Source organism: Rhinolophus sinicus, chromosome 4 (genome assembly GCF_057876585.1).
Source record: "Rhinolophus sinicus isolate RSI-liver-muscle chromosome 4, RSI-T2T, whole genome shotgun sequence".
NCBI classification, from domain to species: domain Eukaryota; kingdom Metazoa; phylum Chordata; class Mammalia; order Chiroptera; family Rhinolophidae; genus Rhinolophus; species Rhinolophus sinicus.
This window is the reverse complement of record NC_142504.1, coordinates 63,757,291-63,772,422: the sequence shown is the minus strand read 5'-3', so window position 1 is coordinate 63,772,422 and position 15,132 is coordinate 63,757,291. Positions and strand designations below refer to the sequence as shown.

Below are 15,132 nucleotides of genomic sequence, written 5' to 3'. Positions count from 1 at the left end.
CAAGGAAATAATTCACATGTTTATTTTGTAGCCATCATTTGGTTATTTTATTAGATCTCCAGATAAGAGAGAACCTGTTGCTTTAATAAGAAAATCTGATTTATCAAGAAGTAATTTGGAAAAAGAAGTGGCTCATCTTAACCATGATCTATTTTCAGGTAATGGATTAAATGAAGCATTTTTAGTAACCCTTTTTTTTAAAGCTGTAAATTAAGTAGTTTTGTAATTATGTTCTTTATGAGTGAAAATGTATAAACTACTTAGATCTTTTGCAGTATTAGTTACAGATTAGATTCTTATATTGCCTTTTTTATTTAAAGTGCAATCAAGTCAGCTAAAACCCACCTAAATACTTTTGTAAAACTCAAAGTAAATGAAACTCAAAAGTAAATGAAATATAATTTGTTCAAATGGGCTAGTTAACTTTGGCCTATTAAACAACTGAGTTAATGAATTATAACTATTTTTACTATTTAGGTAGACTTAAAGATGTATTTCGAGATTTAGATTGTGATAGTCTACGTATGATAAATATCTGTGATAAATATTTTAAATCAAATTTTTTTGGTTAAAATACAATGATCAAATAGCTACTTATTGCTAGTACAATGTCTGGTGCTTCATAAAGAGACTATGTGCCAATAGAGGAGCTGAGATGAAGAGGATATCTATATCTATCTCTCTCTCTCTCTCTCTCTCTCTCTCTCTCTCTCTCTCTCTCTATCTAATTAGTTGAGTTTCTATTACTTCTATTAAAGAAGTAATCAGTTTTTAAAATTCAACTTACTGTTTATTTGTGAAATGCTTAAAGCGAGAAAATATTAAATGAGTTTGTCAGTATTTGCAAGTGAGAAATTAAAATCTGGTCTTCTTCAAAGTTCAGACTTTGCAGAACTGAGTCAAATTAACAGTGGTATGGTCCTTTGTCCTATTGACTACATTTAATCAGTTTTTCTGAGAATGACTTAGATATTTGAGGTAAAAAGATTTCTTCCTTGGCAATTCTGTTGAGTGATCTTTATCTCACCGATTGTTTCTATGAGATAGTGTATAGATATAAGTTGAATGTTGTATATTTTCTACAGGAGACTTAAGTGAACAATCAAAGGCACAACTAAGTGAAGGATCAATTACACTTCAGGCTGAAGAACTGGAGAGTGTTTCACAAGTGGGTGAAAATGATGTGACATTAACTGCCAATAAAGGCAAAACAGAGGTACTGTAAGCCTTTCATGAAGGAAAGCTAAAACCACATTGTCATAGTTCTTGTTAAGATCAAGATAAGGTCATAATGTGGAAAATATATGCAGTATAATGGTTGGCTTTTGTTTTTTCGGTTTTATAATAAGTGTCCTTTAAATTTTTAAAAACACTTTTTTTAGTCAGTGTACAATAAACATACAAAAGAGTTTATAAATCAAATTTATGGTCAGTGAGTTATAACTGGTACTTGTACACAACCCCCCCAACACACACACACACACACACACACACACACACACACGTCAAGAAAGAGCATTGCCAGCAGCCCAGAAATCAATTTTTTGCCACTCCCAAACATTACTTTCTCCTGTTTGACCTTAGCATTGTATTAATTTCACCTGTTTTTGAACTTTGTATATTAGAAGTTATGTAGTATGTATTCGTTTTTTACTTAATGTTTGTTGGATGCAACTATTTTGTTAAATATAATAGTAGCTTATTTTCATTACTATGTAGTATTCTGTTATATGAATATTTTGCAGTTGATATATCCATTCTACTGTTGATGGACAGTTGGGATCTATCATATGTTAATATAACACTGTTAAATATTGTAGCTTTATATATAATAAGACTTGATTATCTAGTAGAATAAGGCCTCCCTCTTTTATTTCCTTAAAAGTATCTTGGCTGTTTTTGGCGCTTTGCACTTCCATATGTATTTTAAAATCATAGTGTCACCATCCACAAACCAACCAACCAGCAACCATGTTGGACTTTTAAGTGGAATTGCATTTAATCTATAGAACAGTAAAATTGACATCTTTATAATATTGAATCTTCTAGTCCATTTTGGTTTTAATTTCTCTGTATTTTATGATCTTTTTATACATCTTTTAGGATTTCTTCATAAGTTGTAGAAACATTATTTTAATATTATCTTCATTTTCCATTTGTTGTGGCTAAACAAAAGCATTTTTAAAATATACTCACCTTATATTCAGCAACTATGCTAAATTTACTATTAACTGCAATAAATTCTGTAGATTCTTTGGATTTTTCTATACATATCCAGTTTTATCATCTGAGAATAACAATTTTATTCCTTTCTAATTTTTATACCTTCATTTCCTTCTCTGGCCTTCATTGGCTACATCTTGAAACAGTGTTAAATAGAAGTGATGATGTCAGGTTTCCCTGACTCAGTGGTAAAGCTTTTCAGTATTTTATCTTTAAATTTCGTATATACTGTAGGTTTTTACTTATCAGAAGAAGAAAATTCCCATCTAACATTTCTTTGCTAATTTTGTTTTTGTTTTTAACTTGTAAGGAGATTGAATCATGTCAAATGCTTTTTTGCACTATCAAGATAAACATGAGCTCTGTCTTCTTTTTATAATTGGTGAATTACACTAAATGGTTTTTGAATGTTAAACTATTTTTCACTTGGAATAAATCTCACTTGGGTCATGATACATTATCCTCTTTATAGAGCCTTGGACTTAGTTTGCTAATAGTTTGTTTAGAATTTTGCATCTGTGTTCATGAGTGAGATAAATGCCCTTTCTCATAATGTTTTTGTTTGGTTTGGTATGAAGGTTTTGCTGGTCTCATTTTTTTTCCATTTTTCTGGAACATTTTTTTGTAAGATTGGCACTATTTTTCTTTAGATTTTGGTCGAGTATGTTCGTGAAATCATCTGAGTCTGGAATTAAAAATATTAAAAACTAATATTTCTTAACAGCAGGTTCAATTTCTTTAGTAGTTATAGGATTATTCTGATGTTTATTTTTGTAAGTCATAGTTTTCTAGGAGTTAAAATTTTTGTTCTCAGCTTGAAAATATATCACTTTAACATTGATCATGATACCCTCTTATGATTATTTAATATGTTAGGTTCTTAGAAGGAAGATGTCCTCATTGTCATTTCTAATATTGGCTATTTTGCCTTTCTCTTGGTCAGTATTACCAGGTATTTCTCAATTGTATTAATGTATCAATTTTATTTATTCTCTGTTTTCTATCCCATGGTTTTTGGTTTTTATTTCTCTCCTTCTACTCTCTGTGGATTTAATTTTGTTGTTTTTCTAACTTCTTGAGATGAATGCTTAGCTTGTTGATTTCTCTGCCTTGTTGATTTTTCTGTTTTTCTCATATAAGCATCTGATGGTATAAATTTCCCCCAAAGCGAGGGTCTTACTGCATCCCATACTTTCTTTTTTCATCCCGTATGTTTTGATAAGTCATATTTTCATTATCATTTCATTCAGTGTCATTTCTATGGCCCACCGGTATTTAAAGTGCATTGCTTAGTGTACAGACATTTTCAGATTTAAGAATTTTGATTCTAAGTTACTTGTACTATAGTCAGAGAATTTTTGGTTTTTGTGCTTTGAAATTTTTTGAGACGTGATGTATGTTTCAACATTTGTTCAGTTTTTGAAAATGTTTTGTATGCACTTGAATGCCATTCGTGAGATTGTTGGTTACCCTCTTCTGTATATTTCATTTAGGTGCAATTTGTTAAATCATGATCAAACTGTCCACATTCTTAAACTTATTCTTTCAGTTACTTTCCCTTCATAATTAGTTAATTATTCTTTCAGCTTATTCTTTCAGTTACTTAGGTATTAAAAATCTCTTGCTAAGATTGTGAATTTATCTGTTATTCGTTATGAGTCTGTCAATATTTTCTTTAAAAATTTCAAGGCTAAACAAAACTCATACATACAGAGAACAGATTGGTAGTTGACAGAGGGGAAAGGTTTAGGGGGTGGGTGGTAAGGATGAAGGGGGTCAAGAGGTACAAACTTTGGTTGTATAATAAATAAGGAATGGGGGTGTAATGCACAAATAAAAATAAGTACTAGGTATAATGTACAACATGATGACTGCAGTTAGCACTGATGCATGATAGGCAGTCATTCATCACATAAAGATGTTTTGGTCAACAGTGGGCTGTATATATGTCAGTGGTCCTATAAGATTTAATGGAGCTGAAGAATTTCTATCACCTAGTGACATCATAATTGTCATAATATCATAGCGAAACACGTTATTCACATGTTTGTGGTGATGCTGGTGTAAACAAATGTATTTAATTCCAGTCATATAAAAGTTTAGCACATATAGTTATATGCAGTACATAATACTTGACAATGATAAACAACTGTGTTACTGGTTTATGTATTTACTATACTTTTTGTTATTTTAGAGTGTAGGCTTTTAATGTGTAAAGAAAAGTTTGCTGTAAAACAGCATGCCTTGTTACGTCAACAGCAGCCTTGTACATCTTGTGTTTACCCATCATTTTCTCTTGTGCTTAATTGAATGTTGTATTTTGTTCATCATGGCTCCTAAGTGTAAAAAATCGATCGCTAACATTTCCAGAAAGAGGCTATATCAGGTGATTGACCTGGAAACCAAATTAAAAGTTACTGAGGACACCGTCTTGGGGGCTGATCTGTAGTGGACATTTTCAGAATAGCCAACCTGCAGCCTGTGTGCCCCTGCACTGTCTTCTGTGAAAGCCTGAACTGGCTGTGTAGCTCTCTTACTTTGTCTCGTAGCCATGTCCACCAACAAGAATGCTAATTCACCAGCTGCCCTCCTTAACAGATTCAAAAACAAAGGGAAAGACAGTACAGAAATGAGGCAGCGTCAAATAGAAGTTAATGTGGAGCTGAAGAATGCTAAGAAGGATGACCAGATGCTGAAAAGGAGAAATGTAAGCTTGTTTCCTAAAGGTGCTGCTTTATTGCAGGAAAACCGCAACAGCCAGCGCACTGTAAATTGGTGTATTGAGGACATTGTCAAAGGCATGAATAGCAATAATTTGGAAAGCCAGTTCCAAACTTACTCAAACTGCTAGGATGCTGCTTTCTAGGGAAAAACAGCCACCCACAGACAACATAATCTGGGCTGGCTTGATTCCAAAATATGTATCCTCTTTGGGCAGAACTGATTGTAGTCCCATTCAGTTTGAATCTGCTTGGGCCCTCACTAACATTGCTTCTGGAATATCAGAACAGACCAAGGCTGTAGTAGATGGAGGTGCTATGCCAGCATTCATTTCTCTATTGGCATCACCCTGTGCTCTAGGAAACATTGCAGGTGATGGTTCAATTTTTTTTTATTTTTTTTTTTCTCTCTTTTTTATAAAAAATTAATTTCAGGTGCACAAGACAAAGTAATACTTAGACATTTATCATTTATATCCCTCACACTGTGTGAGCCCCCCCCATCCACTATCCCTCTGACATCTCACAGAGCCATTACATTTCCACTGTCTCTATTCCTAATGCTGTACTCCACTTGTAAGTATGTACATACATACACACACACACACACACACACACACACACACACACACACACACACACACATATATACACACACACACATATATATATATATACACATATATGTATATATATATAAAATTATAGTGGGCATTCATTATTGTTCAGCTTCAGCTTCAGGTGTACAGGGCAGTGATCAGGCATCTACATCATCCCTGAGGTGGTCTCCCAAATGGGACAAGTGTCCATCGGGTACCCTACAAAATCCTTACAACATTGCTGATTACATTCCCCAAATTAATTTTGAAAACCCCGTGGCCATCTTGTGGTTACTGACTGTTTTCTAATCCCCTCACCTTCCCCGCCTCTCCCATCTAGCAACCCTCAGTTTTTCCTCTATGTGATGGTTCAATATTTTGAGATGTGATTATCAAATATGGTGCACTGTTGGCTCTTCTTGCAGTTCCTGATAATGTCTGTCATCTTTAGCATGTGGTTATTTATGTACTCTTACTTGGACACTTACAAACCTTTGTCACAACAAAAATCCTGCTTCCCCATTAGATGCTGTTGAGCAAATTCTTCCTACTTCAGTTCGAACTCCTGATGGAGTTCGTCTCCTCCATCATCGTGATGATCCAGAAGTATTAGCAGATAGCTGCTGGACCATTTCCTACCTTACTGATGGTCCAAATGAATGGATTGAAATAGTCGTGAAAACAGGAGTTGTGCCCTAACTTGTGAAGCTTCATGGAGCCTACTGAATTGCCAATTATGACTCTTGCACTAAGAGCCTTAGGAAGTATTATAATAACTGGGACAGATGAACAGACTCAGATTGTAATAGATGTGGGAGCACTTGCTGTCTTTCCCAGCCTGCTAACTAACTCGAAAACTAATATTCAGAAGGAAGCTACATGGATAGTGTCAAACATCACAGCTGGCCACCAGGACCAGATACAGCAAGTTGTGAATCACAGATTAATCCCATTCCTCATTGGTGTTCTCTCTAAGGCAAACTTCAAGACACAAAAGGAAGCTATATGGCTTGTAACCAACTATGTATACTTGTACAAGTGGTGGACCAGTTAAACATGTTGTATACCTCATTCATTTTGGCATAGTAGAACCATTGATGAACCTCTTAACTGCGAAAGATATCAAAATTTTTCTGGTTATTCTAGATGCCATTTGAAATGCCTTTCAGGCTGCTGAGAAACTAGGTGAAACTGAGAAACAGTATAAATGATTGAAGAACGTGGAGATTTGGACAAAATTGAAGCTCTAAAACACCATGGAAATGAGTCTATGTACAAAGCTTCATTAAACTTGATTGAGAAGTAGTTCTCTGTAGAGGAAGATCAAAATGTACTAGCATCTACCTCTGAAGGCTGTACATTCCAAGTTTAGGATGGCACTTCTGGAACATTTAGCTTTTAGATTGTACAGCTGAGGCATAAAGTTGTGTACTATGTTTGGTATAAGTTTGTCTTACTGTTTCTCCATTAAGAATTCTTTTTAAATGTGGTTATTGTAGCACTTTTTACAAATAAAACTGTACTTGAACAGTTCCAAACTACATACTGTATGAAGCGTCTCCTCTCAGTGGGTTTCTTTTCTGTGTGCAATTTCATATTTTGCAGTGTCCCATAAAGAAAGATTAAGTTTTAAAAAAAAGTTACTGAGGACTACGAATGTGGAAAATCAGTGATGGGTATTGCTTGCCAGTCAGGCATGTCCCATTCCACCAGAGCTACGATCTTGAAGAACAAGTACAAAGTGATGGAAGCTATTACAGGATCTGTTTCACTGAAGGTGACAAGATTTAACAAAAATTCAAGAAGGACCTATATCAGACATGGAGAAACTTCTAATAACTTGGATTGAAGACCAGACACAGAAGTGTATCCCTCCCAGCACCATGACGATCATGGCCCAAGTGAATACGGTGGTACCTTGGTTTTCGAACATAATCTGCTCTGGAAGACCATTCGAGTTCTGAAACGTTTGAAAACAGCCGACAGCTAGGCCTCAGGATCTTGCACTCAGCGGAAGCCGCGTGACATGTTTGACTTCCGAGGTGTGTTCGAAAACCGAAGCATTGACTTCCGGGTTTACGGTGTTTGTAAACCAAAATGTTCGTCAATGGAGATGTTCGAAAACCGAGGTACTACTGTAGTTTGTCATGTTGAAAGAAAAGGCTGGACTCAACTACGATGTTGAGTTTACTGCTAGCTCTGGGTGGTTTAAGTGATTCAAGAATCATTATTCATTACATAATATGAAAGTGAGTGGTGAGTTTGCAAGTGCTGATGAGAAGGCAGCTAAGAGTTTTTGGAAACTAGGTAAGATTGTGGAAGAAAATTACTTGCCAGAGCAAATATTCAATATGGATGAAACTTTCCTATTTTGGAAACAGATGCCTGAAAGGACTTTGATCCATAAGGAGGCCAAGTCAATGCCAGGTTTCAAGGCTTTAAGGACAGGATAACAGTCTTGCTTTGGGTCAGTGTTCCAGGCTACAAACTAAAACCCTTGGTGGTGCAGTGAGAACCTCAAGGCCTTTAAGCACATCAGGAAGCACACACTGTCTGTACTTCAGGAGCAATAAGAAGTCAGGGATTACCCAGCTCCTCTTCCAAGATGCCTTCCTGAATTGCTGTGCCAGCAAAATGAAGAAGTTCTGTTTAGAGAATAACATACCTTTCAAGATTTATTGTTGATAATTCTCCCAGACATCCTCCTTTTAATGGTGAGCTTCATCCCAATATCAAAATGGTGTTTCTCCCTCCAGACACCGCCTCTTTGATCCCACCACGGGATCCAGGAGTCATAGCAGCTTTTAAGGCCTGCTACCTGAGGTGGACCTATGCCCAGGCTCTTGCTGCAACTGAGGAAGACACTGATGCAATTCTGGAAGGATTACAACATCTATGACTGCATGAAGAAGCTTGCTTGAGCTTGGGGTAATGTCACCAAGGAGGGTATAAATGGCATTTATTGGATGGATATTCATCCGTGACTTCAAAGGATTTTCCAAGGATGAGGAGGTTACAAAAACCAACAAGGCTGTGGTTGAGATGGCGAACAGCTTTAACCTGGGTGTGGATGACGGTGACATGGAGGAACTCCTGGAGGTGGCTCTTGGGGAACTGACTGAGGAGTTGTTGGAACTGGAACAGGAATGCATAGCTGAAGAAGAGGCAAGAGAAAGGAAACTACAGGACAAGAAAAAGAAGAATGCCCAAGAAAATTCACAGTGAAAGGTTTAGCAGAAGCTTTTGCAGGCCTCAACAAGCTCCTTAAAACATTTGAAAATATGGACCCCAACTCCAAAAGATTTTCATTAATAGAGAGGAATGTTCATGGTTCATTATCTGCTTACAAGCCAATCTGTGATGGAAAGAAGGAACAAACCAAGCACACTACCATGGACATATTTCTGAAAAGAGTGACACCTCCTCACGCAGGAGAGCCTCAGGCAGGTCCTTCAGGCGGTCTTTCAGAAGAAGGCATTGTTAGCATAGATGGCAGTTGCATGTGTGTCAGCATAGATGGCAGTTCCATGTTATTGCCCCTGAAAACCTTCCAGTGGGACAGGATATGAAGATAGAAGACAGTTGATATGGATGGTCCTGACCCTATGTAGGCCTAGGCTAATATGTGTGTGTGTTTCTTAGTTTTTAATAAAAAGTTTAGAAAGTAAAAAAAAATGTTTCTAATTGAGAAAAAAAGCTTAAAGAATAAGGATATAAAGAAAAATATTTTGTACAGCTGTAAAATATGTTTTAAGCTAAGTGTTATTACAAGAGTTAGAAAATTTAAAAAATTAGGTTTATAAAATACAAAAGTTACAGTAAGCTAAGGTTAATTAAATAAAATATTTTTTATGTTTAGTGAAGTATAATTGTACAGTGTTTATCAAGTATATAGTAGTATACAGTAATGTCCTAGGCTTTACCCAAAGCAACTTTTAGTCTGGCAAGCTCCATTCATGGTAAGTCCCCTAAATTGATGTATCATTTTTTATCCTTTATACTGTAGTTTTACTGTATGTTTTCTATGTTTAGATACACAAATGCTTACCATTGTGTTACAGTTGCCTACTGTATTCAGTACAGTAACTTGTTGTACAGGTTTGTAGCCTAGGAGCAATAGGCTATTTACCATCTTAGGTTTGTGTAAGTACCCTCCAATGTTTGCACGTGACAAAATTACCTAATGATGCATTTCTCAGATTGTAGACCTTTCATTAAGCAACAAATGACTGTATAGGAAAGTTGTTAAGAGAGTAGATCCAAAGAGTTCTTGTCACAAGGAGAAAGATTTTTTTCTTTTCCTTTTATTGTGTCTATGAGATGATGGATGTTAACCCAACCTATTGTGGTAATCCTTTCACAATATAAGTAAATCAAATCATTATGCTGTACACCTTAAACTTAAACAGTGACATATGTCAGTTATTTCTCAATAAAATTGAAACAAAATTTCAAGGCTATGTTTTTAGGTACATACAAATTAGAATTGTTCTCTTTTTCTGGTGAATTGAGCTTTTTATCATTGTGCTTGAGTCCCTTTGTCTCTACTTATGCCTTATGCTTGAAGTCTGGTCTGATGTTAACATAGTTAACAGCAGCTTTCTTTAGTTAGTGTTTACATGTATTTTTTTCATGTTATGTTCAACCTTTTTGTATCTTTATATCTTAGATGTGTCTTTTATAAGAAGAAAGAGTTGGATTTTATAAGAACAAAGAGTGAAAGAGTGGATTTTATTTTTCAACCAGTCCCACAATCTTTCTTTTCACTTATATTAATGGAATTCCCAATATACGAGGGTTTGAATCTGCTCTCTTACTTTCTCTTTGTTTCATCTAGACTGTGTTCTTTTTCTTTTTTGCATATTTTGGATTAATCATTTTATATTCCAATTCTTGTCCCTTTACTAATTTAGTAATTATATATTATTTTTCTGTTATTTTAGTGATTACTCAAGTCTCCTTTGCTTACTAATGTGTAATAAAAATTTGGGGTTTTTTTTTGTAATCTTTTTACCTCTTGAGATTACAAAGATCATAAAGCATTCAGTTATACTCCACTTATAAGCTACTATTATAAGCTTATAAGCTACTATTGTTTTACATTTTCAGTTCTGTTTAAAGCCCATAACACATGGTAGTGATGATGATGGTGATTACTATTATTATATATAACCACTGTGCATCTCTGACCTTCCATCTGAGATTAATTTTCTTTTGCTTGAAGAACATCCTTAAAAATTTCTTTTAGTAAGGATCTGCTGATGAGTTAAGTTATCTGTGTTTGTTTCTAAAAATATATTTATTTCACCTTCATTCTTTTTTTTGGGGGGGAGGGGAACAGGACTTTTATTGGGGAACAGTGTGTACTTCCAGGACTTTTCCAAGTCAAGTTGTTGTCCTTTCAATCTTAGCTGTGGAGGGCGCAGCTCAGTTCCGGGTACAGTTGCCGTTGTTAGTTGCAGGGGGCATAGCCCATCATCCCTTGCGGGAGTTGAGGAATCAAACTGGCAACCTTGTGGTTGAGAGCCCGCATTCCAACCAACTGACCCATCTGGCTACCCGGGAGCTCAGCGGCAGCTCATTGACTTCATTCTAGTTGCGGAGGGCGTAGCTCGCTGGCCCATGTGGGAATCAAACCGGGATCCCCGCTGCCCAGAGCTCATGCTCTAACCAGCTGAGTCACCCGTCCGACCCTCACCTTCATTCTTGATATATAGACTTGTTTGGTATAGACTTTCAAGTTAGAAACAACTTTTAGCAATTTGAATATATTATTTTACATAATTTCATTGTGAAAGTGTCGCTTCCTGCACGACAAGAACTGTGGGAAGCAAGAAGGGCATTGCAGGGTTAAGAAAGACAGTAGCCAAGAGTGAAGTGCAAGCGGGCCCAAGGGACTCAAGCCTCAAGGACTGAGCCCCGAATGGGCTAACGCACAGCTTTTATTAGTAAACATATGAGGAAGTAAAACTTGTTTTTTCCAAGGTCTGTAGAGTTTCATGCCTGCTGGCTATTTTCCTGAAAGTCCCCATTGTGCTCCAGAAAGTACTGTGCCTTCACACACATGCATAACCCCACGGATGGAGTCATTGTTCTGAAACCATCCATTAAGGGGGAATGACCAGTATAATTCCATCAGGTCTCAGTTTGCTGAGGCATCCTCTCAAGGAAGCTTTACTGATGATGTTCCATGGGTCTCAGTTTGCCAAGACACTTCCTTGTGATGTGATGGGAAAGGCGCGGGGGAACAGAAGGTTCGGCAGCTATAAGGCAACGTGAAAGTTTGCTGTCAATCTTACTAACCCCGTTAAAGATAATGTATCTTATCTGTGCTTTAAAATTTTTTTCGTTGTTTGGTTTTTGTCCATTTAATTATGATGTGCGTGGCATCTTTCTTTTATCCTGCTTTTTGTTCATAGGCTTTCTTAACTCTTGCATTGTTGACTTTCACAAATTTTAGAAAATTCTTAGCCAGTAGCTTTTCAAATACAACTTGTGTTCCATTTCCTCTCCTGTTCTGAGAGTTCAGTTACAAGTTTTGGACTTTGTCAGAAGGTCCTTTTTTTCTGTTATGTTCTTTCTGTTCATTTGTTAACTTTCTCTTTCTTGGTTCATTCTGGATTGTTTTTTTGAGACTTCTCTTCCAAGTCTGATTCTCATTTCATTTGTGTCCAATTTGTTGTTAAGCCTATCCATTGGGTTCTTAATTTGTTATTGTATTTTTCAATTATGGAATTTGCATTTAGTTCTTTCTGTATAATTTCTAGTCCTCTGCTAGAGTTTCATTGTTGTCTTTTATTTCTTTAATTATGTTTTATATTTTATGTTTTAGATGTTTGTGTTGTAGATTTTAGATTTAGATGTGTTTGGGATTCTGATGATTCTATTTTCTGAATCCCCCACACGTCTATTTCTCTTGGCTTTGGACCACGTTATCTTGGAACATCATGTATCATTCATTGATTAAGGGGTGGGCTTTTATAGGAAAAGTTGTTGAAATAATCTGAGGCCATGGGAGATGATATTTTCCAGACAGGATTTATGTTTGCTTCTGAAAGGAAGCAAAGAGCTCTGGCAATCTCAGATCACTTTAATCCAATTTCTGTGATTGAGCTTATTAGAGCTGGGCCTCAGTCCTTATGAGGGCCAGTCTAATTTTGGTTTACTCTTACTCCTACGGTGTAGCTCTTTGTAGTCTCATCCTAAAGCATGATTTTTACCAGAGGCACCCTGCCATCATTGGCGGACTCTGAGATTTTACGTACCCTAACTCCTACAAGAACAATTTTGCTTAGCTTCTTTTTGAAGTTTTATCAGCTACCTCTTCTTGAAACAGCAGATCTCTTAGGGAAAAGCATCCCCATTAATGGGCTCACCTCTCTGGGATTTTTTCTTATCTTAAATTTTGACCCCGTGGGTTTTACTCCATTTTTTAGTCCTCCAGAGCTTTCTAAGGGATGTCTATGGATATGCTGTCTAGTTGTAACTGGTCTCAACAAGAGTTGATTTGCATCACTTAGTCGGCTAAATTAATTTTATGAAGTATGGTTTATACACAGTAAAATGCACAGATGTTAAGCTTACATTTTGATGAAATTTGATGAATACATGCACCCATATAAACAACACAACAGCTAAGATGTAGAACATTCCCCACCACCTTAGAAAGTTCACTGGAGGCAGAAGGCTTAACTTGCATTTTTGAATATTAAATAGGTTTGTGTTTCTTTACTTTGGTTCCATTTCATTTTTTCAGTCATGATTCCTATTTATATCTTGCTTATAAATAATTTTAACAATTGAATGGAATTATCAGGAACTATACTTGGCAATCACAGTGGCTCAGTGGCTTCTCAATCTCGTTCTTAATTTTTTGGTTTGAAGTTATTCTTTGATTCAGTTTTACCATCTCTTTTAACTCTTTAGGATTTTTTTTTAAGCAGTTGATAATCTGATTATGTAAATAACCCAGCACTCTAAAATTAAAGTTGATAGCAGCTGTCTTATTTCATTAGGGTATTTGATTGTTATACCATTAATTTCTTGCTGCTGTTAAATCTTATGTAGCACTCATAAATAGAAATTAAACTAACATGTACCTGCCATGGACCTGAGGTAAATTTATCTGATGTACAGTTTCTCATTTCTAGGACACTTTCTTCATGAACAGCAAACCTCAAAGATGCAAAGGCAAGCTACCTGATGGTGGTGATTCTGTACTTAGGATAAGCACCATTGCTTCAGCAATTGCAAATGCATCAGTGAGTACTGAGCCTTCTGAATTTGCTGCCATGATCAAGACACTTTCAAATAAAACCAGAGAGAAAACTGATCAGGAAGATGATGAACAAAAGGACTGTTCCGTTGTGTCTCATTTTTTATCTAATGATTTAGAAAAAAGTAATGGATCCAGTACATTTGATATGGAGAAATACCTTAAAAAAACTGAAGATAGTAGATATGAAGGTGGACTAGAAAACTTCTCAAAAGCTGATGTGTCTGATATTTGGGATTTACCTTTGCCGAAAGAATGGACTACTACGCAAGACAACCATATAATGGACTTAAGTGCTACTAGTATAAGTATAAGGGAACCAGAAGAAAATACGGCAGCTATTTTTTATGGTAAAAATGGAGACAGTGAAACCCAGGAATCATTAAGAACCATAAATTCTTCAATTCTTACAAATATAAGAAAGAGTGAGCATGCGATAGTTGATGTGAAGACATACTCTATTGACAACAAATTTCCACATATTGGTAACAGTGAAAAAGCTACCTCAGTATGCACTCCAACATCTAATAGTTATTCATTAGTAAGGAGCCCCAGAATAGCATCCCTTTGGCTGTCGAAAGGGTGTGAAGAAATGCAAAATAGTAATCAGAGGCAAAATGAATATGGTAGTGAAACAAGCAGCAGTGAAAAGCATGTGACTTTTGGAAAACATTTCTTAATTTCACCTAAAAATGTTGGTAAGTGTCAGAGTAACTGATCACATTCACAAAATGAGGCAGAGTGTGGTTTTTTTTTTTGGTTCTCATTAGAAAATGTAACTTTCTGATAGATTTGAAAAATCCTTCTCCTGAGCATGGTGTACATGGTTCAGAAGATTTCCAGGAGAGCTTCAGACCTTCCACTTCTCCACTCAGTCATTCTTCTCCTAGTGAAACTTCTGGAACAAGTTCTTCAGGGTAGGTGCTTACCTTTTTTTTAAATATTAAAAATATGTGCTCAGTATAGGAAGGTTGCAAAAAAGTATACAGTAGAAAATTATAAGTTCATCTCTCAAAGGTAACCATTGTAAATATTTTGTGATTTTAATTTAAGCCATTTTCAGTGCAAATTTTTATACTATTTTTTTTCACTTACAATAATTTCCTGTATTTAAAAGAAAATTAGTAATGTTACAGACTGCGTAATGAATCTGTCATGGTTTAGATACATCTTGTGGATACTATACTATTTTTGCCATTTTAGTGATCGTGAGACAAACAACTTTGCTCATAAAATTCTTCTTGTGTTTTGACTGATTTCCATAGGATAGATATCTAGAAGTGAAATTACCAGATTGGGAGTAAGTCTATTTAAA

The 15,132-nt window shown here is 35.8% G+C and overlaps 1 protein-coding gene and 1 pseudogene across 9 annotated transcripts in view; both read left to right on the top strand.

Annotated features, from left to right (window-relative positions):
• The window catches only part of CEP192 (centrosomal protein 192), a 160,141-nt gene that overhangs the window by 60,665 nt on the left and 84,344 nt on the right, over nt 1-15,132 (top strand). For all 9 annotated transcript variants that reach the window (XM_074340409.2, XM_074340412.2, XM_088797891.1 and 6 more), the window contains 4 exons: nt 32-158; nt 1,086-1,216; nt 13,693-14,515; nt 14,608-14,734. In XM_074340409.2, coding sequence (XP_074196510.2) covers nt 32-158; nt 1,086-1,216; nt 13,693-14,515; nt 14,608-14,734 — 1,208 coding nt within the window. The remainder of the gene's footprint in view (nt 1-31; nt 159-1,085; nt 1,217-13,692; nt 14,516-14,607; nt 14,735-15,132) is intronic.
• LOC109438389 (importin subunit alpha-1-like) lies at nt 4,059-7,427 on the top strand (annotated as a pseudogene).